The sequence below is a fragment of the Hyperolius riggenbachi genome, chromosome 12, assembly GCF_040937935.1.
Source record: "Hyperolius riggenbachi isolate aHypRig1 chromosome 12, aHypRig1.pri, whole genome shotgun sequence".
NCBI lineage: Eukaryota > Metazoa > Chordata > Amphibia > Anura > Hyperoliidae > Hyperolius > Hyperolius riggenbachi.
Genome location: NC_090657.1, coordinates 21,297,681 through 21,323,484, shown reverse-complemented (window position 1 = coordinate 21,323,484; position 25,804 = coordinate 21,297,681). Strand labels below are relative to the sequence as shown.

Sequence of the window (25,804 nt, the reverse complement as noted above, 5' to 3'; positions counted from 1 at the left end):
AGTTGTGTAGTGTTGGTACACATATTGAAAATAAAAAAAGTGCCGTAATGTACCACTGAGAAAGATATACCCTGAACCTCCGCTCCTAGCATTTCAATATTGAACAAGGATACCAATTTCTTAAATTGGTATGAGGTTGATGATGATATTTAATGTAATAATTCTTTTTCAGACAGACTAATTGCATCCATTCTGCTTCCAGCTAACTCTTGAACTAGGAATGTACGATGCCTGTGTGCCAGGTAGGCTCAGTTGTGTGAGCATTTAGTAAACAAAGGGTCTTATCTGTTTGTAATATATCACCTAACAACCTCTGATCCTGTTGGGATGTTTTGTTTCAATGAAGGCATCATAATGACATGTATTTATGTTTTCTTAAACATGCATGTACAGTGGGATGCCAAAGTTTGGGCAACCTTGTAAATTGTAATGATTTTCCTATATAAATGGTTGGTTGTTACGATAAAAAATGTCAGTTAAATATATCATATAGGAGACACACACAGTGATATTTGACAAGTGAAATTAAGTTTATTGGATTTACAGAAAGTGTGCAATAATTGTTTAAACAAAATTAGGCAGGTGCATAAATTTGGGCACCACAAAAAATAAATTAAATCAATATTTAGTAGATCCTCTCAATGCTTCCTGTAGGTTCCAATGAGAGTCTGGATTCTGGTTGAAGGTATTTTGGACCATTCCTCTTTACAAAACATTTCTAGTTCATTCAGGTTTGATGGCTTCTGAGCATGGCCAGCTCTCTTTAACTCACACCACAGATTTTAAATTATATTCAGGTCTGGGGACTGAGGTGGCCATTCCAGAACATTGTAATTGTTCCTCTGTATGAATGCCTTAGTGGATTATGAGCACTGTTTAGGGTTGTTGTCTTGTTGAAGGATCTAACGCCAGCGCAGCTTCAGCTTTGTCACCGATTCCTGGACATTGGTCTCCAGAACCTGCTGATACTAACTGGAATCCATGCGTCCTTAAACTTTGACAAGATTCCTGGTCCCTGCACTGGCCACACAGCATGATGGAACCACCACATTTTACTGTAGGTAGCAGGTGTTTTTATTGGAATGCTGTGTTCTTTTTCCTCCATGCATAATGCCCCTTGTTATGCCCAAATAACTCAATTTTAGTTTAATCAGTCCACAGCACCTTATTCCAAAATGAAGCTGGCTTGTCCAAATGTGCTTTAGCATACCTCAAGCAGCTCTGTTGGTGCTGTGGGCGGAGAAAAGACTTCCTCCGCATCACTCTCACATACAGCATCTTCTTGTGTAAAGTGCACCAAGTAGTTGAATGATGCACAGTAACTCCATCTCCAGCAAGATGATGTTGTAGGTCTTTGGAGCTGGTCTGTGGGTTGACAGACTGTTCTCACCATTCGTCGCTTCTGTTTATCTGAGATTGTTCTTGGTCTGCCAGTTCGAGCCTTAACTTGAACTGAGCCTGTGGTCTTCCATTTCCTCAATATGTTCCTAACTGTGGAAACAGACAGCTGAAATCTCCGAGATTGCTTCCTGTACCCTTCCCCTAAACCATGATGGTGAACAGTCTTTGTCTTCAGGTCATTTGAGAGATGTTTTGAGAACCCCATGTTACTACTCTTCAGAGAAAATTAAAAGAGGAGGGAAACTTACAATTGACCCCCTTAAATACTTTTCCTTGTAATTGGATTCACCTGTGTATGTAGATCAGGGTCACTGAGATTACCAAGCCAATTTGAGGTTCAATAATTCGTTCTAAATGTTTTGGACTCAATAAAATGACAACAGTGCCCAAATTTATGCACCTGCCGAATTGTATTTTAACAATAATTGCACACTTTCTGTAAATCCAATAAACTTTATTTCACTTCTGAAATATCACTGTGTGTGTCTCCTATATGATATATTTAACTAACATTTTTTTTTATCGTGACAACCAACAATTTATACAGGAAAATCATGACAATTAAAGGGATACTGTAGGGGGGGGGGGGGTCAGGGGAAAATGAGTTGAACTTACCCGGGGCTTCTAATGGTCCCCCGCAGGCATCCTGTGCCCGTGCAGCCACTCACCGATGCTCCGGCCCCGCCTCCGGTTCACTTCTGGAATTTCAGACTTTAAAGTCTGAAAACTACTGCACGGGGGACTGTTAGAAGCCCCGGGTAAGTTCAACTCATTTTACCCTGACCCCCTACAGTATCCCTTTAAGGTTGCCTAAACTTTTGCATCCCACTGTATATAGCTATTGTGTAAGCATACAGAATTCAGTCTGATGATGGCTCAAAAGCCGAGAGCTTACTCAGATAGATATATATATATATATATATATATATATATATATATATCTTTAAGTTAGCCAATAAATGGCATCATCCTGATTCAAAACTTCTTGAGTTTATATTTATGTGTTTGATAGCCTTTTTTCATTCAGCATTGGTACTTTTTTAATTCCATCTACTGAGCTTAATATATTTACTCTAAATATTGATAATATTTCTTGTGTAAGGACTGCAGGGATTCTGATCACCTTCAGTTTGTGGGTATTTTTTAGGGGTTTTTAATATTTTATTCTCTAGTAGCATGTTCAATACAATGTGATACTATCTCCATTACATATAGAAATTTGTGATTTTGTTCACAGAGAGGCTCTTTATCCTGGAATTTATAAAAAAAAAAAAAAAAAAAGGGTGGGATCTGGCTAAGATCAATTTCTCGTATTTGTTAATACAGCTGGAGGTACAGAAATACCTACATGAGTAGGTAAGGCAATGCACGCTGACATATAATACACAGTGCATAACGCCAAAGGAGGCCGAGATGATAGGTGCAGAGATTGCAGGAAGCCTGTGTTGGACTATGGCCTATATGCAATTAACTTTTTCTCCAGTTTTCTCCTAGGATATATTTCATCTTCGATTTAGAATACATTTTCAACCCTTTGCAATGGAAAAAGTATCAAAAAGTAGATGAAAAAGTACTATTAAAATTACTGAGCATTTTTTTTTGCTTTCTGGTGGTTTAACCCTTTCCACTCTGAGTTCTTTCCTAAAGGAAGTAGTTTCTACTCGGAGTTTTTTTTAAAGAAATGCGCTCTCCCTCTTAAGGTGCGTACACACATGCGACTATAGTCGTTTGTAACGATCGTTCCCCGATCTTTACCAACGACGATCGTTATAAAAAACGAACCACCGACTATTTAGGCAAACGACGAACGAGCCAAATCGCTACAAAAGAAAGTTCTGTCTCGGCGGATTTTAACCAACGACGATCGTTTGCAAAAGTAGTACATCGTTGGAAACGGTCGTTCGTACTAGGCTTGACATGCGCATTTCACTATTTCTCCGTGAAACTTCTCATTTTTATGCGCAGGCGCAATAGTTGCTTTTTGTGATGGAATGTTCGTTCTAACGATCAGATCGTTACACACCTTTTAAAACTAACTTTACTCAGGTCGTTCTTTCATCAATTAAAAGCTCGTTCGTCGTTCTCAACAAACGATCGTTGTCGCATGTGTGTACGTAGCATTACTCTCTCTCTCATTTTAACATGAAACATAACACCGTAACATGGTATATCTTATTTCAAAGAATACATTATAACGTTTAATTTGATACCTTATTTGGACAGTTTGGCATCTTCTATTGGCTGGTAGCAGAGAAGAAAGCCAAGGTATGGTAAATTGAAAAACAGTTTCCTGGGTGTAATCCATGCCTGCGTGAGCAAGTTTCGCAATAATAGGTTGTTTTATGCCCGCCACCCAGGGTCTTACTGTCCCTTCACACAATGCAATTGTTGGTATTTCGATTGGGCAGATTAGCAACAAAATACTGGCTACTATTTACACCCTCCCTCAGTCCCTTCAATAGGATTCCATTTATTCTATGTGCAGCTTTGCAGGCAATCTGCAAGAAATCTGCAAAGGAATCTGCTTGGAATCTGTAGATTGAAATCAGCAACTACTTTTTATTAAAAAAAAAAAAAAGTAGTGACATTTAACCATTTCAGCCCACAGGGATTTTTCACCTTACGCATCGGAGCAATTTTCATCTCCCATTCATTCGCTAATAACTATCACTACTTATCACAATTTATTGATCTATATCTTGTTTTTTCCGCCACTAATCAGGCTTTCTTTGGGTGGTACATTTTGCTAAGAATTATTTATTTATAAATGCATTTTAACAGGATTAATAAGAAAAAAATTGAAAAAAAAATCATTATTTCTCAGTTTTCGGCCATTATAGATTTAAAATAATCCACGCTACCATAATAAAAACCTATGTATTTTATTTGCCCGTATGTCTCGGTTATTATACCATTTACATTTTGTCCCTATCACAATGTATGGCACCAATATTTTATTTGGAAATAAAGGTGCATTGTTTCCGTTTTGCATCCATCACTATTTACAAGCTTATGATTTACATTTTTTTGTAGTATATCCCCTTCAAATGCATATTTAAAAAGTTTAGACCCTGGGGCGTGGCTGGCGCGCTAAGGAGATGGCTGCTTCTTAGCTTCGTCCGCATGACCGACTGCTTTTGCTAACCTATTGCAGCTGCCCCGGCAACTCACCCGGCTTCTCTCTACCACCGATAGTACCCCGATACCTCCGTACCCCGATGGGTCGAAGCTCGCAACCCTCCAGGGAGAGTTCTCCCATCCCTCCAGCTACTAAGTCTAAGCGCCGCCACGGCACATCAAGCATGGCGTCTTCGGCTTCTTCTCGCTCTGATGCGACAGTTGCTTCCCGTCCATCCACCCGTTCCAGAAAATCTGGCCACAGGTCCTTCGATGCAACACTGGATTGGACCCCGAAAGATTCCTTGATGCTGGACCGTTTTAAGGCCTTGTTACATAAGGAATTGGACGCGGCCATGGTCAAGCTTACCAGCCATCTGAAGAAGGAGATCAAAGACCTCACTTCCCGCACCGGTGACCTAGAGGATAAGCTGGACAAGAATACCACAATCGTAAATGCCCATGAGAAAGAGCTCACGGAAGTTAAATCTGAACTCGCTGAGGCTAAGCTTCGTCTAGAAGACTCGGAAAACCGCTCACGGCGTGGCAACTTGCGGCTTCGTGGTCTCCCAGAGTCCATAGAGGACCTCACCTCCACTGCCACCGGGCTATTCCAGGAACTGACCCCCCAGATTCCAATAGAACGTTTGGAATTTGACAGGATCCATCGGGCCCTTGGCCCTAAGCGACCTGATGGCTCTCCCCGTGACGTGGTAATCAAATTTACCTATTATCGCACAAAGGAAACTATTCTGCAAGCCGCCAGAGAGAAGGAACCGCTCACCTTTCAAGGCCACACTTACCAGGTCTTTGCGGATCTTGCCCCGGTAACCATCCAGAAACGGAGAGTGATGAAGTCCTATACTACCGCCCTGCGAGCAAAGGACATTAAATATAAATGGGGGTTCCTCTTCAAACTAATCTTTTCGGTGTCTGGGAAGACCTACGTTGCCTCGTCCCCGGAAGAAGCACAGATTCTCTTTGAGCAGCTTCATCTTCTCCTGCCGGCTAACAACAACAGCGGATCCCACCCTGACGGAGCTCCGCGTAGATCCCCGTCCCTGCAAGATTCCTGGCGCCAAGCACAACCAACTCGGAATCCATCGAACCTCAGCTCAAGTCCCCGCAATGTGCGCCCACCATGAGGCTTCACTCCACCATCCTGCATCTACCTCCCATGATTCGCCCTTTCGATCTCCAGGACCGGACTCCTCATTTTCTTCGATAGGCTCAAGTTCTAAGCCTATTGCTACCGCCTACACTGTTATCACCTTTGCAAAAGGTTAAGTTACTTGTTTCCCCCAAGTTAAAGTTTTCTCCTCGGCACATGGTTAGTATCCACCAGAGAGGAGCGGTCCCCCTTCGCCGTTTTGACCTCGTTGGGTAAGACTTTATTTTATTACTATACGACACTTGTAACTTCACAAACAGTTTACCCCCTTCATTTTTTGATCGTTCATCTTGAATTATATTCTGAACTCTCCTTTTCCCACTCGAACACTCCCCTTTGGGCGCGCTTCCCCAGCCCAAGACGCTACGTATGCCCCGACTCATGGCCTAATGGGAACTTTAATAGCCAGCATCTGTTTAGAGAGCATAACGGACCTCGCTCCTCCAACACAGCCTTGGTCATGACCACCTCGTTTTTTATCGCTGTTCACTGCAGTATACCATCTCTAAATGTTCAGATGTTATTTGCCTTAATTGTTCAATGTATGGTTCTGGTTTAGCCCTACTGTATGTATATTAACCAATATATCTAGCACCTGTCCTAAACTTGTCCCCTCCCTCTTTCCCTCCCCCCATTTACTGCCTATACCCCAAGGTCACCTCACGAGGCCTTCCGTCACTGGGCACTCCTATCCCTCTCTCCCTAACCACCCTATCCCCCCCCTCTTCCCTCCCCCTTAAACCCCGCCTTTAGGGCGTAACCATAACGCTAGATCATACAACTGCCTGGGCTCAGCTTCTCTGACCGGCACAGGTTTACAGGTCACGCTAGACCCGGAATGTGGGTGGTCCACCGGCCCTCTGGTGCTATGAAAATTCCTCCCGCATCCAACGCTTAACTCAGCCCCGTCTATTGGCTTTTTAGCTAGGACACGGCCTTTGGTTTCCACTGGATGGAACCAAGGCGCCTCCATACCTTAAACCCCTACAGCTAAACTCTTATGATCCCATGAGAGATCCTTGGACTAAATCCAGGGATCTTCCATAACTGCAGCCCCCGTGGGGCGGGTGGACCTCCCACACTAATATTTCTCTAGTGCCTCACTGACGGTGTTCTTCAAACTTACGGACATTTGCTTTGATCCCCCCGAGGGGTGCATTTCCAGCGAGGCATTTGGTTGGGTGTCACAATATAAGCAACCTCAGATTCAGAACCCCCTCCCCCCCCCCCTTTTTTTTTTTTTTTTTTTCTTCTCCTCTCCCTCTCCCCCCCCCCCTCCCCCATCCCCTCTCCTGTCGGGTGAAAAGTTGCTAGGCTTCTATAGCACTTCTAAACTTCCATTTAGCCAGCAGAGCAGTCGGTCACCTCACGACCCCCTGATGTATTTACTAGAGTTCCCCACCATCTGGAACTCATCTCTCACCGAGATTACTCGGTACCTGTCCTGCTCCTGGTCAGTTGTACTGATACTTAGGGTCCTAGGACCCTTCCCTATTTACACATTGCTCTTTTTCTACTCTACCTCATGCTCTCTGTCCTCTCCTCCTCTTTTTCTCCTTTCTCAGTGGGTCTCCCGTCCTGTGGCCTCTCATTTGATTCACTTCCTTACATTGAACCTCCATGACCCCTCAAACCTTTAAAATTTTTTCGCATAATGTCCAGGGTTTCGGATCACCCCACAAACGCTCTAAAGCTTTCACCTACTACAAATCCTGCCAAGCAGATGTAATATGTCTACAGGAAACCAGATTAGATCAAACTTCCTGCCCCAAATATTTAAGTAGACACTTTCCCAATGTCTTCTTCGCCTGTGCCCGCACTAAAGTCAGAGGTGTTCTCATTGCCTTCAGGAAGCAATTCCCATTCATATGCGCTAAACAGATTGCGGACCCCACAGGTAGGTACCTTATCCTGACAGGCTCGATATATGACAGGGAAATAACATTTGCATCCTACTATGCCCCCAACGCCCACCAATCCAATTTCTATTCACACTTTCTTCAGGTCCTCACACGACATGGTGTTGGACAAATCGTAATGGCTGGGGACACCAACGTCACTCTTAACCCCAAGCTGGACAGACAAAGGAAGTCTGCCCCCAGCTCCACCTCGGAGGCCACAGACCCACATGGCGCAAGAATTAAGGCATTACTCGAAAAGCATGGCTACGTGGATGTTTGGAGGGAACTTCACCCTACCGCCAAGGACTTCACCTTTTACTCAAATGCCCACGACAGCTTTAGTCGAATCGATCATATCTTTGTCCAACAGCAGTTCTTACACCTAGCCCCAGCGGCTAAAATACACGCCACCCCCTGGTCCGACCACTCACCAATCTCAATCTGCTGCTTACTATCAATCCCAAACTCTAAAGCGTTTCATTGGCGACTTAATGACTCTATGCTTTCCAAAGAAGAGCTTGTCAATCAGCTAAAAGACAAAATCTCTGATTACTTTTCTGATAACACTGGCTCTGTCTCCTCCTCCCTGATCTTATGGGAGGCTCACAAGGCCACTATTAGGGGTTCTCTAATTAGCATGGCCAGCACACTAAAACGCCAACGTAACCAGAAAATCTTGGAACTTACAGCTAAATACGAGAGCGCAGAACTCACCTGGAAGCAATCTCCCTCTCGCATAAACAGAATAATTAAAGATAAATTCCGCACTGAATTGGATTTACTCCTTACGGATAAAGTGGAGCAACAATTACGCTGGAGGAACCAGCTTTACTATTATAATGCCAATAAGCCCCTGACCCTTTTAGCTAGACGGCTCAAAAATAAACCTCTCCATTCATCCATTCTAAAGGTGCGCGACAGCTCTGGCCAGGCCACAGCGAACCCCAGTAAAATAGTGGACTTGTTTGCCACATTCCTCTCTAAGCTTTACGCTAAACCTCTCGCTACTACTGATAGACAGATAGCTGAGTTTCTAGACCAAATATCCTTACCTAAGTTGGACCAATCCACAGCGACAGTTCTTAGCGCTCCTATCTCCACTCCTGAGGTTCTTTTTGCCATAAAGACTCTGAAATTAAGCAAAACACCGGGCCCGGACGGCTTCTCGGCTCAGTATTACAAAAAATTAGCACCTCTCCTGGCCCCCACTTTGACCAAATGCTATAATGAGATCTGGGAAGGTACACTCCCCCCTAGTTCCATGTTGACGGCACATATCTCTATGATACCTAAAGAGGATCAAGACTGTCATGAAACTCACCAATTCCGTCCCATATCACTCATCAATGTTGACCTTAAGCTTCTGGGGAAAATACTGGCTCTACGCCTCAATAGAGTCCTCCCAGATTTGGTCCATCGAGACCAAGTGGGATTTGTCCCAGGCAGGCAGGCAGAGGACAGCACTAGACGCGCGGTCCTCCTAACCCATTATTTACATTCCCGGAAAATCCAGAGCGTAGCCCTTTCCTTGGATATCTTCAAGGCTTTTGATACCCTCTCATGGGACTACCTAAAACATGCCCTGAGTAAGTGGGGTCTAGACCCTTTTTTTTTTAACTGGATTGGAGGCCTATATTCCTCTCCCACTGCCTCGGCGCGGTTCTGGGGACACAGCTCGGCGCCATTCCAAATACAACGTGGAACGCGCCAGGGGTGCCCACTTTCCCCTCTATTGTTTATCCTGGCCTTGGAACCCTTTGCATGTCTCCTCCGTGACAATGTTAACATAAGAGGGGTCGAAAGAGCAGGTATCTCCCATAAATTACTAATGTTTGCAGATGACACCCTTCTTTTCCTGACACAGCCCCATATCTCCATCCCAAATGCCCTACAAGCCTTTGAATCATTTGCTCGGGTCTCCGGCTTGAACATTAATATAACTAAATCCAAAGCTTTGGGTATATCTCTATCCCCGCACCTTTCTACGCAGCTTAGAGACTCCTGTCCCATGAAATGGGTCCAGTCCTTACCATATTTAGGCATCACCTTAACCCCCAACTATGCCTCACTCTTTGCAGCTAATTACCCTCAGCTACTCAGATCCCTCACTACGCTTACTGACAAGTGGTCCACATTCCCTCTCTCCTGGTTAGGAAGGATTAATTCAATTAAAATGTCCTTTTTACCTAAGCTCCTTTACTATTTCCGCACCCTCCCCGTTAAAGTCCCCAACCACTACCTCCGTATTTTTCAAAACCGGATACAATCCTTTATTTGGGGCCACAAACACCCAAGAGTTAACAAATCCACCCTCTTTGCCCATAAATTAGATGGCGGTCTCGGAGTTCCTCAGGTTAGCTCTTACTACCGGGCAGCAACCATTTCTCAGCTCACCAAACTATTCCAAATTCAGGACACTCCCTTGTGGGTATTTCTTGAGATTCCAGACAGCGCCCCTCAACTCCCAAGCACTCTCCTTTGGTTACCGCACAAATTGAGACCCCCCTCCCTCAGCCCCCCCTTACTACATAGCCTGCAGGTTTGGGACTCGATCCGATACTCGGCCAAACTCTTGTCATCCCATCTCCCTCTCCTACCACTTATTAACAACCCTCTCTTTGCCCCGGGCCTCGAGAACCCATTGGCATTCAAATGGTGGGACGAAAAGGGCCTCAATAAGGTTACGCACCTTCTCACCCCTAGAGGGATCTATTCCTGGCCTGCATTACAGGAAACTTTCCAGGCTCCTGCCAAAGAATTTTTCCGCTATCTACAGATTAAACACTGGGTACAGTCCTTAATCCACAGTATACACCCTCCATACGACACTACACCATTTGAAAACATCTGCCTACACCGACCCAACTCTAAAGGACTAACATCCACACTTTACTCTTTCTTAACCCGCCCTGACCGCCCTTGCATCCATGCATATGTTACCAAATGGGAGGCAGACCTGCCGGGCACGAAGGAGAGAGAGGACTGGTTGGGCATTTGGAGCAGAGTGCCCAGCTGTTCCTCTAATTTGCATACAATCGAGGCAGCCTATAAAGTGATGACCCGGTGGTATCTGGTTCCCGCTAGAGTAGCGAAAGTGTTCCCCTCCGCGAACCCTTTCTGTTTCCGTGGCTGTAGGGCTCTAGGCGACATGCTACACATTTGGTGGACTTGTCCACGACTTACCAGATTCTGGTGTCAGGTTTACAGACTTCTCTCTTCCATGTTTCACAAATCCATCCCCAAAGACCCTTGGCAAGCTCTTCTTCACGAGAAAGTGGGTTCTTTGACTACGCTTCAAAATAAACTAGCTTCCTTTGTTTTTTCCGCGGCAACCATGACCATTGCCGCTAATTGGAAAAAACCTTCGGTCAACATTTGTGAGGTAAAGTCTAGACTTAATTCTTTCATGATCAATGAAAAATTAACCAGCATCCTGAAGGACTCCCTTAAAAAATTTGAACGGATTTGGGACCCCTGGATTCAACTCGAACATGCATCAATGGATGGTTCTATGATAACGAGGCTATAGGACGGGACTACCCACTACTCTCTCTTTCTCTCTTCCTCTCCCTTCCTCTCCTCCTTCTCTACTCTTTTATTCTTTCCCTTTCTCTTTCTGCTTTTGTTACAACCCTTCTCTCTACCAGTAGAGCTAATATATGAGACCTCCTCGGTGGCTCGTCCATCGCTGGACGACGAGCCCCAGAGGCCCTGAAAGTTCCTGGTCTTTTGCCAGGTTTTCCCCCTCAGATACCCATAAGCATGTCTCAGGTAGTTGGGTTTAACCCCCTGGGACACATCCAACACTGTTCTCTGTAATTCCTACCCCGTTGAGTACTGCTGTTAATGTTAATGTACATCCTTATATGTTTTTGTATGCTCCATCTGGTTCCTACTGTTGATCTTTTGTATTGTCATCATTATGAAAATTCAAAAAGTAATAAAAATTTTGAAAAAAAAAAGTTTAGACCCTTAGGTAACTATTTATGTCTTTTTTTTTTTTTTTTTTTTAATTGTAATTTTTTTTTTTTTTTACCATAAAAAATTTTATTTGGGTAATATTTTGGTGTGGGACATAAACAGTAAATTTTTAATGTTGTTAAATGTGTAGATTGTAATGTAAAAATAAATTTTTCCGGGCAGAACAACTGAAGCCTCACGGGTGAGCACTTCGTTTTTTCTGCGGGGGACAGGGATCGGTGATCGGGAACCATGTTCCCTTTCACTGATCCCAGGGCTACCGGGGGACACCACAGGGACACGGGGGCGCATGCTAGCAGCCGCCCGAACGTGAGCTTCACGTCTGGGTGGCTGAAATGGTTAAATTAACATGTCACTTCCTGCCGGCCAGGATCGCGGAATTCCGGTATGGGGACGGGGGCACTATGTGTGTGGGCAAGTAGTATTACATGCCCACAAACCGGCGCACAGGGATCCCTGCAGCGGCAGTTTGCGGCGCATCGGGACCATCGCTGCAGGGATGTCTCGCATAGCGGGACATACGAGTGCAACGCGGAATTCGCGATGTCCCGCTATGCGGGACATAAGAGTGGAAACGGTTAAAACGCATTTTATTGACAATTTTGAAAATAACACCTGGGAGAAAACTCAAGAGAAAAAGTGAATTGCATATGGCCCTATGTCTCCAAAACATGCAATCTACTTCAACGCTGTTGTATGGGGTTAATGTATGCCCTGCATGACTTTGCAAATGCTCAGTAGCATTTGTATGCTATGCTGTCGGGTATGCTAAAATGTTGGAACACCGTACGGGGACAGCTCGGTCACTGAGCTGTCCCCTCGATTGGCCCAAAAAATGATTGCCTTTCATAGGCTTATGCCTATGCGAGCTGATCACACTGATTGGCTCTCTTGGGGAAGGAAGGGATGCTGGGTCGGGAAATGCAAGGAAAAATAAGATTTTGTATTAAAAAGTAATCACAATAGAATTAATTTACAAAACCACAAACAGTGTCATCTGATCACTGCTGCTACAACAGAAAGCTCTGTTGGTGGCAAGAAAAGGGGGCAAAATTCATTTGTGTGCTAAGTAGCATGGCCCTGCAGCAAGTTTTTAAAGCTGCAGAGCACTGAATTGTAAAAAATAGCCTGGTCACTAGGGGGGTGTAAGCCTGGGGTCTTTTGCTGTTCTAATCTGGATTCCCTAATTCAGAAATCCAGATAATGCCGTCTGCAGCACTTCTGAACCATTACTTGCGAAGAGCGTGACGAAGCTGCCTTCCACTTCGTGACAGATGCTTCCTCCTTACAAGCAAGAAAAAGGAAGCCTTTAAAGTTACGTGAAGGATGACGTGGAACGCAGTTGTATGACTCTCCGCAGGTAATGGTCCTGAAGTGCTGAGGACAGCATGGTTTGGGTTTCTGAATTAGGAAACCCAGATTCCAACAGTAACACCAATTAGACATACATAATTAGCATCAACTCAGTATTACCAGCATCTTATTGATCATCCCCACTAATAAATGAGATGCAAATTGTTCTGATACAGAATTATGAAAATGTATAAGGCTTGAAAATGCACCCGTCGAATTCTGCTAGGGTGGAATTCACATGGTGCATTTTCAAGCTGCATAAATTTGCATGCAACATCTGCATAATCCTGTACCTGAACTATTTGCATCTTATTGACTATTCGTAATTGTAAGACCTCAATCTTCCAAAATGAAACTACCTAGTCAATAAAGAACTTGAAGTGAACCTGAGATGGGGATACAAAGAAGAAATGTACATACCTGGGGCTTCCTCCAGCCCCCTCTGCGCAGGTCACTCCCTCGCAGTCCTCAGTCACCGCCTGGTTCGTCCGCAACTGGCCCCAGTAAGTCGTCCAGTCGGCTCAGGCACAGTCCGGCCGCGTGCGCTCCCTCGTCTCACTCCCACCTGGAGTGTTCTGCGCATGTGCAGTAGTACTGGGCAGGCACAGAACGCTCCCATCAGCAAGAGTGAGATGAGGGAGCACATGCAGTTGGCCCCGGACCAGAGAACTCTCTGTGGCTAATTGCAGAAGGTTGACAATGGCGGTGAGGGAGCGATTAAACCGTACAAGCCCCAGGTATGTATATTTCTTCTTTGCATCCCCATCTAAGGTTTACTTTGAGACTACATTCACAGTGGGATGTTGCATTGTAATGCAACGTTGAAGACGCAACGCATTAGGGCCTGTTTCCACTACACGCAGATTTGATGCAGAAAAACTGAAATTCCTATGGGCCTGTTTCCACTAAACGCGATTATTCTGATGCAGATTTTCCCATAGGCATTCATTGGAGTCAGTTTTTCTGCATCCATTCTGCATCCAATCTGCGTGTAGTGGAAACAGGCCCTTACAGCGCAACGTAAAAAAAAGTGGTAGCACAGATTAACACTTCGTTACCGTCACATTCAGTAGGTACAGTAAAGCATACAGAAAATTAAAAGTGTGCTTTCCTCTACCTGGTAACGTGTGCGTTTAGAGGTAACGCACTGCAGCAGCGCGTTACCATAACACTACACGTCACAATGCAATGCTAAAGTCGCACTGTGAACGCCCCATAGGCCTATCATTGCAGTGCGGTGAGCTGCATTATAAGACTTTATAACGAAGCTCTGCAACGTCCCACTGTAAATAAGCCCTAAGTCTGTTTGGATAAGTGCACAACTTCAGGTAAGCAAAAAGTACATAATAGGTTTCTGAATAGGAAACACTCAATACTTACAATTTATACTAATCCAGACTATTGAGTTCTTCTGTTATCAGTATTTTAGCTAAAGTATGGACACAACCACATACCTGTGAAGAAAATACGCACACACAAAAAAACCAACATTAGTTCTTGTTATATTAATTTTATTGTTCATTTGGCAGGTAAAAATCAGAGTGGCAGAACATTAGCTGCCATGTTTCCATGGTGGTCATGTGACCATGTACAAGGAAAGGAAGAGAACATCGCAGATAGAATTCCATTCCAATCAGCCTAAAATCACATGTACAGCAATCAGCACAACCTGTGTACTGCCATCTATACCTGAAAGCAGCAACTAGCTGTTGGGTTCCTGAGTATCAGTATCTCTGACCACCTCCTTCATTATTGCTAAACCTCAAACTAGCATCCACTAGAGATAAGCATCTCACAGACTATTTTTCCTAGTTAATTACGTTAAATGTTGTGCAGCTTGGAACTGTCCAATCACCGCTGGCAGGGTGTTTATTTCATTGGCCCAATTTCAAGCTGCATAGAATTAGCATTCAATATGACCGCAAGCAGGAGAAACTAGCATCTCACTAGCCATTTCTAGTATCCAACAGAATCCTATGCAGCAAGTGCTGTAGTGATTGGGAATAGAACTTCAGCCATGTCAACTGAACGAAGTAAGGGTGGGATCCTCACTTGTGATTGCCCAGACATTTCTAACCAAGCATCAGGCTGACCAACAGTTTCAAGTCTCTCCATCTCTCAGAAAGCTTCAGCCATTCACAGTCAATGCCTGATGGTGAATTCAGTCAAATCAGTAGCATGTGATATAATAAAAAGGGGTTCTCATAAAAACAAGTCACTGGATTTTTCTGTACATTCATCCAAGCAGCTCTGTATTTCCAGTTGGTTGCTTGGATACAATTACATGGCAGGATACACAGTGGAAGACTCTCATGCCCAGGGACATGTCTTTTTGTCATGTTGTACTCCTAACTCCTCCAACCTGGTCTTTATTTGATTATTTGCATCTCAATGACAATCTCTAGTCAAAGCATTTGTAAAAGGATAAATGCAATCTATACTAATGCCTGGTCCACACTATAAGATTTTCTGGCAGGTTTACTGCCAGATCAATTATTTCAACATGTCCGATCTGATTTCTGATCGATTTTCCGTTCAATTCTATGGAAAATCAGTTATCAGATGGAGTATGTTGGAAATAATCGATGGTAGAGATAAGAGACTGAATCCCATGGGTGACAGTTCGGGACCGAGTCTGTATAGATGCAACACTGGCCTATTGCCCACAGGAGGAGGAGTGAAAGGGCTGATGGGGCAGGGCACACCGGAGTGGGTGTGCTGAGGAGAACAATGCCCCTGTTTGAGACAATCTGGCAGGCGGATCACCTGCTAACACACCGAGGGAGATCGCGGGCTGCTGTACACATGCTAGATTCTCGACAGAGGCGACTAACTTCCTGCCTCGGTCCATTAACCATCTAGAATGTCAACAAGACCTAACTCAAAGGGGGGCTGCTAACACGGTGTCCAACATTTACTTCTGCTAAATTTTCACCAGAAATGATTATGAACAATGGCTGTTGCTGTATGGCTCATCATTATTACTCTGCTCTTCAGACTGCAAGGGGCAGAGCATAGACTCTTCTATCTGATAAGTATGCAGCCTATAGCTATACGGGTCTTTGAAGCAGGAAGTGGCTGGCAGGGGTGCTCTTGACCAGGTACCTTACAGCTAAACCCACACTAGTGTCAACCGCCAGCACTTACCCATCGGCGGGAGAACGCAGGGTAAAAAAATAATACAATAAATCTCTATGACGACATTCACACCAACATTCGCGCTCGATGTTGGATCAGTGTTGCATTTGGTGAATGCTACATGCAGTGTTTTTTTTGGCTTATTTTTGTGCTCCAGCACCATAAAGGTCCGTACACACGCCGGACTGCAGGCAACGACAAGTCTGTCGTCACCTCCCGCTGGGTGGGCGTGCCAGCGACAGTCCGGCGTGTGTACAGTTTGTCTGCAGACTGATACGGCTGTTTCTGAGAGATCCGCCGGGCAGATCGCTCAGAAACAGCCATATCAGTCCGCCGACAGACTGTACACACGCCGGACTGTCTGCTGAAAACCCGCCCACCCAGCAAGAGGTGACGACAGACCCGTCGTTGCCTGCAGCCCGGCGTGTGTACGGACCTTAATAGACCTGCAATGAGACTGCTGCCTTTGCAAGGACTGATATAGAACAAAAAAATTCCCATTAAGCCTCTCCCCGTCTGATTGATAAACACTATGGGCTTCACTGATCAACTGAGGATATATAATTCAACTAAAATGAATTTGATCCAAGTCTTAATTTAGATTGATTTTATGTTTTTTTTTACTGAATTTCTAATTAGTTTACAAAAGAAAAATAAATCATTTAGTGGACGGAGGCATTTAGTTTCTATCCTCCCCCCATCGGTTTCTCCATCTGTATCCCCTCATACCACCAGTTCCCTCCACACTAAACTCTCCCCACAAACCAGCCTCCCTACCTAGTGGCAGCTATGGGCAAAGGTGATGGGGTGGAGCTTAAGACATGGCCACACCTATTTCTATAAAAATTCTCAAATTATTTTACACTAAAGATAACCTAAAAAGACAACTCCATCATGCGCACTTTAATACCTCGCTCAATATTTGAAAGTGACACCATGGTCACAGGAAGTGGAAGGTGTGTGGTCCATGCATTTGCCTTGTGCAGTTTCTTTAAATATGACTGTTGGATCCTTTTTCGATCTATTGACATTTTTTTTTCTGTTGTATTACGTTTCACAGCTTACATGCTCAAAATGCTACACAGAGACCACAAGGAAAGATTGGTAAATGTCTTCAGGTAACCCAAAACAAGTCTTTAGAGAAGAAATCTTTCCATTTCCACAAAGCAAGGCCTCATTTGTGAAAAGTATTTGTCCTGGTTGCCCCAGCAGCCAGTTACCTTCCTAGCTTAATATTCAAACAAGCACTCGAGGGCATGACTTGAGAGCAACAGCCCCACCTACTAACCTTTCCTTCCTCGGAAACAGCGGACTATACTTCACATCAGGTATTTTGTGGCTACACCACTTGTTATGCGTTTGAAGATCATGATGGCCATACTTGTTTTATGACCCTTGTGAGATTGGCCTCAAGGCCGTGAAGGGCACCAGGGGGAGGAAAGGGAAGAGGTGAGAACATTGGGAAGGGGGGAAGCCCCATGAATTGTAGATACGTCACTGCCAGCACTGTAAAAATGACTGTTATAAGGACGATTCACCTTTTAGAGAAGCCAACAGTCATTCTTACATATGCTAAGGAACTCCGATGCAGAGGCAACACATTTCCCACTTCTTCGGACTACATTCAGAAATTGGAGACTTCAAACATGAATTTAAAAGCTTACCCATCACAACAAAAGAAAACCTGAAAAGTCTCACCTATCATTATCTGTACAAGCTTTTCTCTTGCGAGACACAGGAGTCACTTTAAACCAAGACAACAAGATAATAACCTCTGTAAATAGCTTATTTTTTTGGGCGATGCTTTCTTTTTGATCTTTAAGATGCCTTTCTGACAACTGACCATGTTCATATTCTGCTTTGTGCCATGTACAAACTATTAAAAAACATTGTAGTCGGGTCTATGTGAACATTCAGTAGCTGTCAGCAGAACATCAGAGATGAATGGAAATGGCACAGAGCAAGATGTGAACATATGCAGTAAGGCCGGGTTCACATTAGGACGCATCCGCCCGTATGCTTGCGTTCCGCTCCGTTAAGGGAGCCGCAACGCAAGCTCCCGACATGTCGGGAACGTCCTCTCTGATGAGCGGAACGCAGGGAACGGAACGTAGCAATGTGAACTTTCCCATAGGGAAAGCATTGCTGCGGCTGCTGCGTTCTGCTCATCGGAGCGGAACGTAGGCTGCAAACAGCCTAATGTGGACCGAGCCTTAGTCACAATGAATGCAGTATATGACCACTTCACCTTATCTAGTTTAGCACTGGGGGTCTTCTTCACTGAGGCCTCCCCAGCAGGGATAGTCGTAGTGATCCAGCAATCACAGAATGGATTTTTTTGGAAACAATTGTGGCGATGGGTTGTAAAAGCCTGCAGCCCTCTCCGGAGGTTTAATGAAACAAAATGTGGGGGTTCACAGGCACCTCAGCAGATCAGCAGTTTCATCCTGCTGCCTCATACAGGCACAGTGCAGCAAAGACTTATTTTTTCGGCCAAAAAATTAGGCCACCCTTGGGTTAATTAAAAAATACAGAAGTTCCATTGTGGATCCTGCATATCACTACAATCACACAGTCACTAATTCATTAACCTCTCAGCAACAATGACTAGGATTTGACATGACCCAGATGGTTGGATGATATCAGATCATGTCAGATTATAGATCATACCGTGTTTGCCCACAAATAAGACGTATATTATTTTTTGCTCCAAAAGATGCGCTGGAGCTTACGTTCAGGGGATCTCTTATGTTTCCATGATAATCAGTCCGCATTTGTTCTTGAAACAAAGCTGTTTATTCAAATAGTCGTGTCACCGCACTTCTTGTGACCATGTCCTTTTTCATGTACAACAATCTGCGTTTACAAAGAGCCCGCCACTAGCCAATCCTTATTGTTTTGGGTCTTGTGAGATCTTCTGAGCGTGATCCGTTCGGGGGTGTGCTTTTCTTGGTGAAGGTTCAATCTATCCTGCTGCATTCTACTGCCAACTGCTTTTTATTTTTTTTATATGTATACCAATAGCTGCCTGGACACTAAGTCTAACTAGGGCTTATTTTTGGAGTATTAACTATTTCCTGGGTAGGGCTTATATGCAAGGAACGGGGTATGTTATCAGCAGGCAATGTTTAGTTATTCCTGGTAAACTGGATGACTTTGGCTGGAGAGGTTTGGAGATCTCTTAGTAAAATCAGATCCATTATATCTTACAATGTGAATGGCTGCCATTGACATCTGAAGCCCACTCGCACACCTTCTACTGCCCCTTAATGACAAATACCCTGTCAATAATACTACTTCCACCTTGTTTTATACAGTTTTCAGAAATATTCTGTAATAAATTAAATACTTTTTTATATTATATCTATAAAATCCTGTGGCAGTTCGCTATTAAACCAAAAAAGGAAAAGTTAATGTGTATTAAAAAACAGAGAGGACACAACCCCCCTCAACTCCTTCCATTGTGCAGGTTAGCAGAAAAGCCCCAAATGTTTATTTCTGCTACTGGAACTAGTAGGATACCCTTTAACACCGGAGTGAACCAAGTCAACCAATCCCAGCTCACGAGTCGGTGTTACCAGATGTTGCTATGGAAATGGTTGCTAGGAGTTAACAGTAGAGCATCAGCCTTTGCATTTACATTACTGAGATGCAGATTGTGTCTCAATGGACACCATTCTTTAAAAATCTACAACAAAATGGCTGCCTGCATCACATGGAGACAAGTGGTTATCTATAGTGTTGTAAATAGAGTCTCTGTGGCCTTACTCTATGAGCAGATAAACATGGTCTCTAAAACACAAGCAGATAGACTAGGGCTTCCCTGTGGGGTTGTAAGCGTGAGACTAACCTCATGGGGTCAGCAAGCAGGAAGTATTAGTCAAAGAGGACACCATAGATGTAAAAAATATTTATAGAAATTAACCCTTAATGTACTGGAAGCATTGGTAGGAACTGATCCCAGCTTGTTGTGGCTGAATGAGGCTTCAGTGATCCTCTGCAAGTGGAGGGAGTGTCAGGGGGGTGGGAGTCAGAGCAGCATGGTTCCCTCTACATGGCCTTCACTTTAATTTGTTTCATCTTCATCTGCTTCTTTTCCATCTTCTTCTGCTCGCGGCGTTGTGCGGCCTCCTGAGACAGATGCAGGAAACAGAATTCAGCATGGCACAACTACAACACAGATCATAGCGGAACAAAATCTGCACTGCACGGCTTGTGGATCCTTCCACTCCAACACAAGAACGTAGTCACACACCTGTTCAATTCAAACTAAGTATATGACACAAATAATACCTTCACTGGAAGCTACGCACTAAGGAAGCCAATTATCATCGTAGGCGTAATGTACTAAATGCTGACAAAACTGAGGTTCTTGCTACTGGAGCTCAGCGTTCGACAGCAGAGCAGCTCCTGTCCCAGAGACCCAGCCAGCACCACTAAGGATAGGGAGTTCAGACCTGAAAGTTTGTGCGCAGCCTGGGTGTACTGATTGATGGAGAATTAAGCTTCAGGAATCAAATCTCAGCGGTTGTGAAAGATTCCTTCTTTCACCTAAGGGACATTGCAAACATTAAGCACCTCATGCCTCCAGCAGATCTTTCAACCCTGGTTCATGCCATCATCACATCACAGTTGGAATACTACAAGGTTCTCTATACAGGACTTCCAAACAAAGACCTGCACTGCCTGCAAATAGTACATAATGCTGCTGCAAGGCTGTTAACAAGCCAACCCCGCATTGCCACATAACACCAACTCACTCCACTGGCTACCAATCAAATGGAGAATTCTGTTTAAGATGGGCTTACTGACATTCAAAATTCACAATCGCACAATCTGGACAATGGATACCTGAACGACTTGATGTAACTGCATCATCATCACCCCCCTCAAATCTTATATCAAAAGGATCTAATACCTTGGTCATCTCCAGAGTCCACCTCAAAACCTTTGGAGACAGAGCCTTCTGTTATGCTGCCTCTACACTTTGGAACTCCCAGTCACACCCAATCAGGACATCTCCATTCCTGGAAGCATTTAAAGAGAACCTGAGGTGGGTTTGAAGAATATTATCTGCATACAGAGGCTGGATCTGCCTATACAGCCCAGCCTCTGTTGCTATCCCAAACCCCCCTAAGGTCCCCCTGCACTCTGCAATCCCTCATAAATCACAGCCACGCTGCTGACAAACAGCTTGTCAGAGCTGGCTGTGTTTATCTCTATAGTGTCAGTTTGCTGCTCTCCCCGCCTCCTGCAGAACTCCAGTCCCCGCCTGCATCCCTTCCCTCCCTGCTAATTGGAGGGAAGGGACGGGGGCAGGGACCGGAGCTATGCAGGAGGCGGGGGAGCAGCTGAGACTGACACTACAGATGTAAACACATCCTCACAGCACGGCTGTGATTTATGAGGGATTGCAGAGTGCAGGGGGACATTAGGGGGGTTTGGGATAGCAACAGAGGCTGGGCTGTATAGGCAGATCCAGCCTCTGTATGCAGATAACATTCTTTAAAACACACCTCGGGTTCTCTTTAAGTCCAAACTGAAAAGCCACCAGATTAACACACACACACAGCCTGTGCTCCACACTGCATGATTCGAAACAGTATAAAAAATAAATAAATATCTCTATCCATGGCTTGTCCTTACCTCCAGGCGGCGCTGTTTGTCTGGATCTTCCTCATTCATGATGCGTTCCTTTTCTGCACGTTTCTTCTCCTCCCTCCGGCTCTGGGCTGCCTCTTGGCGCTGCACATGGGTGAGTTTCAGGAAATTCTCTTCCACCCGAGAGCGGTTCTTATCAGCTTTCTGCTTGCCCTGAGGTAAATGTACAAGGACAGATTTAGAGAGCCCACCTGCTGACGTCACTGTGGACACAAATAAGAATGTGAAATCTGCGCAGAGCTGATGGTCAGACTGGCAACTCTATGATGCAGTTTATGGAGACATCTTCTCTTTAGTAAAGAAAATCAAGGCCTGGTTATCATCCATTAAAGAATGAAGACTATTCTCATTCAGAATGTGAGGTTTTGAAATCTCAATTTCTGTGAAATACATGTTCATAGCAGCTTGTGCTAGTATAGTGCCTGACACCAGCCTCTGCTCATCTCTTATGCATAAAACTCAACATGGATGATCTGGGAAGAGAACTCTGCACCAAACTAAAGCAATAATACCCCTTTCTCTGGCCTGTGCTACCACCTCCAACCATGTTTTATTACTGTAATGTTGGGAAAGGTTGTATGACCTCTAATGTTTTTCCTACTTTGGGAGTCACAAAGTCACTCCTTATTGAACCACCCCGCAGCTAAATCTAGAGGGCAGGAAACAAGCTGTAGTGCACTGGCATGCACATTTGATTTGTAAAAAGGGATTTTGGGGCAGGATCATGATGCTATAAAGGAGACCTGTGTTCACTTTTGTGGTCAGACAGTCATCACTTGGGAAAGGAGCTGCGCTCCGAAACGTTGTGTATTTACATGACTAAGCTGAATAAATAATAGCAACTGAAGACGGTGCCGACTGCTTTACTGCATATCTGATGGGATTGGTTGTCCTTCCAGCCTGGCACGTCACCTTCTAATTGTCAGGGAGCATAACTACATTTGAAGAATACTGTAATGTTGGGAAAGTTTGTATGACCTCTAATGTTTTTCCTACTTTGGGAGTCACAAAGTCACTCCTTATCGACCCACCCACCCACCAGCTAAATCTAGAGGGCAGGAAACAAGCTGTAGTGCACTGGCATGCACATTTGATTTGTAAAAAGGGATTTTGGGGCAGATTCATGATGCTGCGCTGCTATAGCAGTGCGATCTCCATGACAGCAGGACAAGCTAATACAGGGCTGCACACTACACTTGGTCATGCAGTGTAGCGTGCCTTCCTTAGTTATGCACCTTGTTATCATAGTCATGCGAACTCCTGGGTGCTGAGTTATCGCGACCGCCATACTTCACTACAGCGGCTGCTACTATGTGAATTAACATTTAGTTAAGTTACTATATTAGTAACTATGTTAAATAACAAAATAGCAGCTGCTCTAGTGATGTATTGCAATCGTGATACTTCACAGCACCCAGCAGCACGTGTTACTATGTAAACAGGACGCGTAACTAAAGACGGCATGCTACGCTGCATGACCGCGCGCAGCATGCAGCCCTGTATTTAGCTCGCGCTGCTGTCATGGAGATCGCACTGCTGTAGCAACGCAGCCTCATTAACCGGTTCAGGCTTATACCCCCCTAGTGAGCAGGCTATTTTTTTACAATTTAGTGCTCTGCAGCTTTAAAGGGACTCCGAGCACCTCTCATGGGCATGCCTTTAAGCCAGACGACTTCCAACAAAGTCTTGCTATGACCCCTCTGGAGGAGCCTCTTGCAATGGCCATGCGTGTCACTTCCTCTTCCTGCTTCATTCAGTGATGCACTTCTCTAACAGAGAAGACAGTGGTGACCCGGAAGTTATAACATAGCCACGATGGCAGCCGCGATGTCTAAACTGAAATCGAACGAAAACTATTTGGTGTAGAATGGCGATTCAGGCATCAAATGAAAGAGGAGAGCACAAGCTACAGGAAGGTATGCATCTAAGTACTCTTTGCAGTTCTGGTCGGAGTCTCTAGGCATACCCATGAGAGGTGCTCGGAGTCCCTTTAATAGCTTGCTGCAGAGCCATATCGCTTAGCACACAAGTAAATCCCCCCCCCCACACACTTTTCTGCCCACCAACAGAGCTTTCTGTTGGGGGGCTCTGATCGCTGGTGTAATGTTTGTTTATTTTTGTATTTATTTGTATTTTTTTTTTAAATAAATTTGTCTATTTTTTTTATTTATTTTTACCACTTCCTTCCCTCCCCCGACAGCCAATCAGAGCGATCCTCACACATAGGCATTAGCCTATGAGAGGGGATTGCGATCGGAGACTCTATGGACCTGCCGTGTGACACGGCTGTCCCCAGTACAGCGCTGCAGTAGATTGCAGCGCTGTACAATGTAAATAGATGGCGGTTTCGGCGTCTAACAGTCTACTAGCGGCGTTCACTGCTGGTAGACCTCTGTCACTCAAGCGGGGATGCGCGCGCATTGGTGCACGCAATCCCCTGTAAGACCCCGCCCCAGGACTTGACACCTTTCAGAGTTGGGCGGTCCTGGGGCTGCCACCTATCGGCGTTAGGCGGTCAGGAAGGCGTTAATCTGCCCCTTTGTCTACTACTTTCTACGCACTGTTTATATTAAAGCAAACTGAGCATCTATAATTAAACCCCTTTTAAAATGAACCTCCCCATATGGGGAGTGTTCCATAATAGTGGCTGTCGGGGAATGGAAGATGGTGCACATGTAGACAGACAGATGTGTGGGGAGTCACACATGCTGTACAAGAATATGTGTGCGCTCACCTCTCTGTTCAGACGGAACTTCCTCACTTTCTCAATGCTGTACATCACCATGTTCATCAGTGGCAGAAGGGCCTCCATGTCCTTTACACTTGCGTTTCCTCCTCCAGGCACTGCCAGAAGAGATAATGAGTCACTACAGAACAAGGGGTGTCACCTGATTTATAGCACACTGCCTTCTATCCTTACCATTAAATGTAAACAGAAGTGTCTTCTTAGTCTCTGGCAGTTTCAGTGGCTGCCCCTCCCTGAAAAAGAGAAGACAGTGTGAGCTGAAAACATTTCTGTCAGAGGTAATTAGCTGATGTGGATTTCCACAAAACATGTATGTTGATGGTACTTGAGGACAGAGTTGGGAAGACCTGCCTCAGAGCACCCCGTTCCTCTCTGCGTCCCCTTGTTCCAAACTCTCATCTACGGAACATTAAAGAGACTCTGTAACATTAAAAAGATCCCCTGGGGGGTACTCACCTCGGGTGGGGGAAGCCTCCGGATCCTAATGAGGCTTCCCACGCCGTCCTCTGTCCCACGGGGGTCTCGCTGCAGCCCTCCGAACAGCCGGCGACTGTGCCGACTGTCAGTTCAATATTTACCTTTGCTGGCTCCAGCGGGGGCGCTGTGGCGGCTTTCCGCTCCGAACTACACGGAAATACCCGATCTCATTCGGGTCCGCTCTACTGCGCAGGCGCAGGAAACTTGCGCCTGCGCAGTAGAGCGGACCCGACGGCGATCTGGTATTTCCGTGTAGTTCGGAGCCGACAGCCATCAGAGCGCCTGCGCAGGAGCCAGGAAGGTAAATATTGACGTCACCGCTGCACGGACTCCACGGAGGGCTGCAGCGAGACCCCTGACGGATGGAGGACGGCGTGGGAAGTCTCATTAGGATCCGGAGGCTTCCCCCACCCGAGGTGAGTACCCCCCAGGGGATCTTTTCATGTTACAGATCCTCTTTAAGGCAGGGGACACAAATGTCTTCGTTTTTTGTGCGCATTTTTCTGCATGCATTTTCTGCATGTTTGTATGCAGAGAACCACACACTTTTTTTTTTTACAGCAGCTAATGGATGTCAGTTTTTTTTCTGCGTACAAAAAAAACATGTGAACTAACCCATTGATTAACGAGTTCTCAGTTTAAGGCTTTCTGCACACTGCAAATCCGATTTGCGATTCTGATTTTCCATGAATGCTATCAACAGAAAAACGCAGGAAAAAAAAATGCAGCATGCAGTAACGATTAAAAACTGGAATCGCATGTAAAAAATGATTACAAATCGGAATCGCATGCAGTGTGCAGGGAGCTGTGTTCCCTGCCTCGAAGGGGGGGCTGGCGGTGAAACGAGACGGCGCAGAG

General features: G+C 45.0%; 1 protein-coding gene across 2 annotated transcripts in view; it reads right to left on the bottom strand.

The window, feature by feature from the left end:
• Positions 1-19,957: 19,957 nt before the first annotated feature.
• Positions 19,958-25,804, bottom strand: part of CCDC47 (coiled-coil domain containing 47) — a 42,801-nt gene continuing 36,954 nt past the window's right edge. For both annotated transcript variants that reach the window (XM_068262850.1, XM_068262851.1), the window contains exons 10-13: positions 24,644-24,702; positions 24,458-24,567; positions 21,709-21,876; positions 19,958-20,193 (exon numbers count right to left, since the gene is read on the bottom strand). In XM_068262850.1, the coding sequence (XP_068118951.1) occupies positions 20,113-20,193; positions 21,709-21,876; positions 24,458-24,567; positions 24,644-24,702 (418 nt within the window). In that variant the 3' untranslated portion in view covers positions 19,958-20,112. The remainder of the gene's footprint in view (positions 20,194-21,708; positions 21,877-24,457; positions 24,568-24,643; positions 24,703-25,804) is intronic.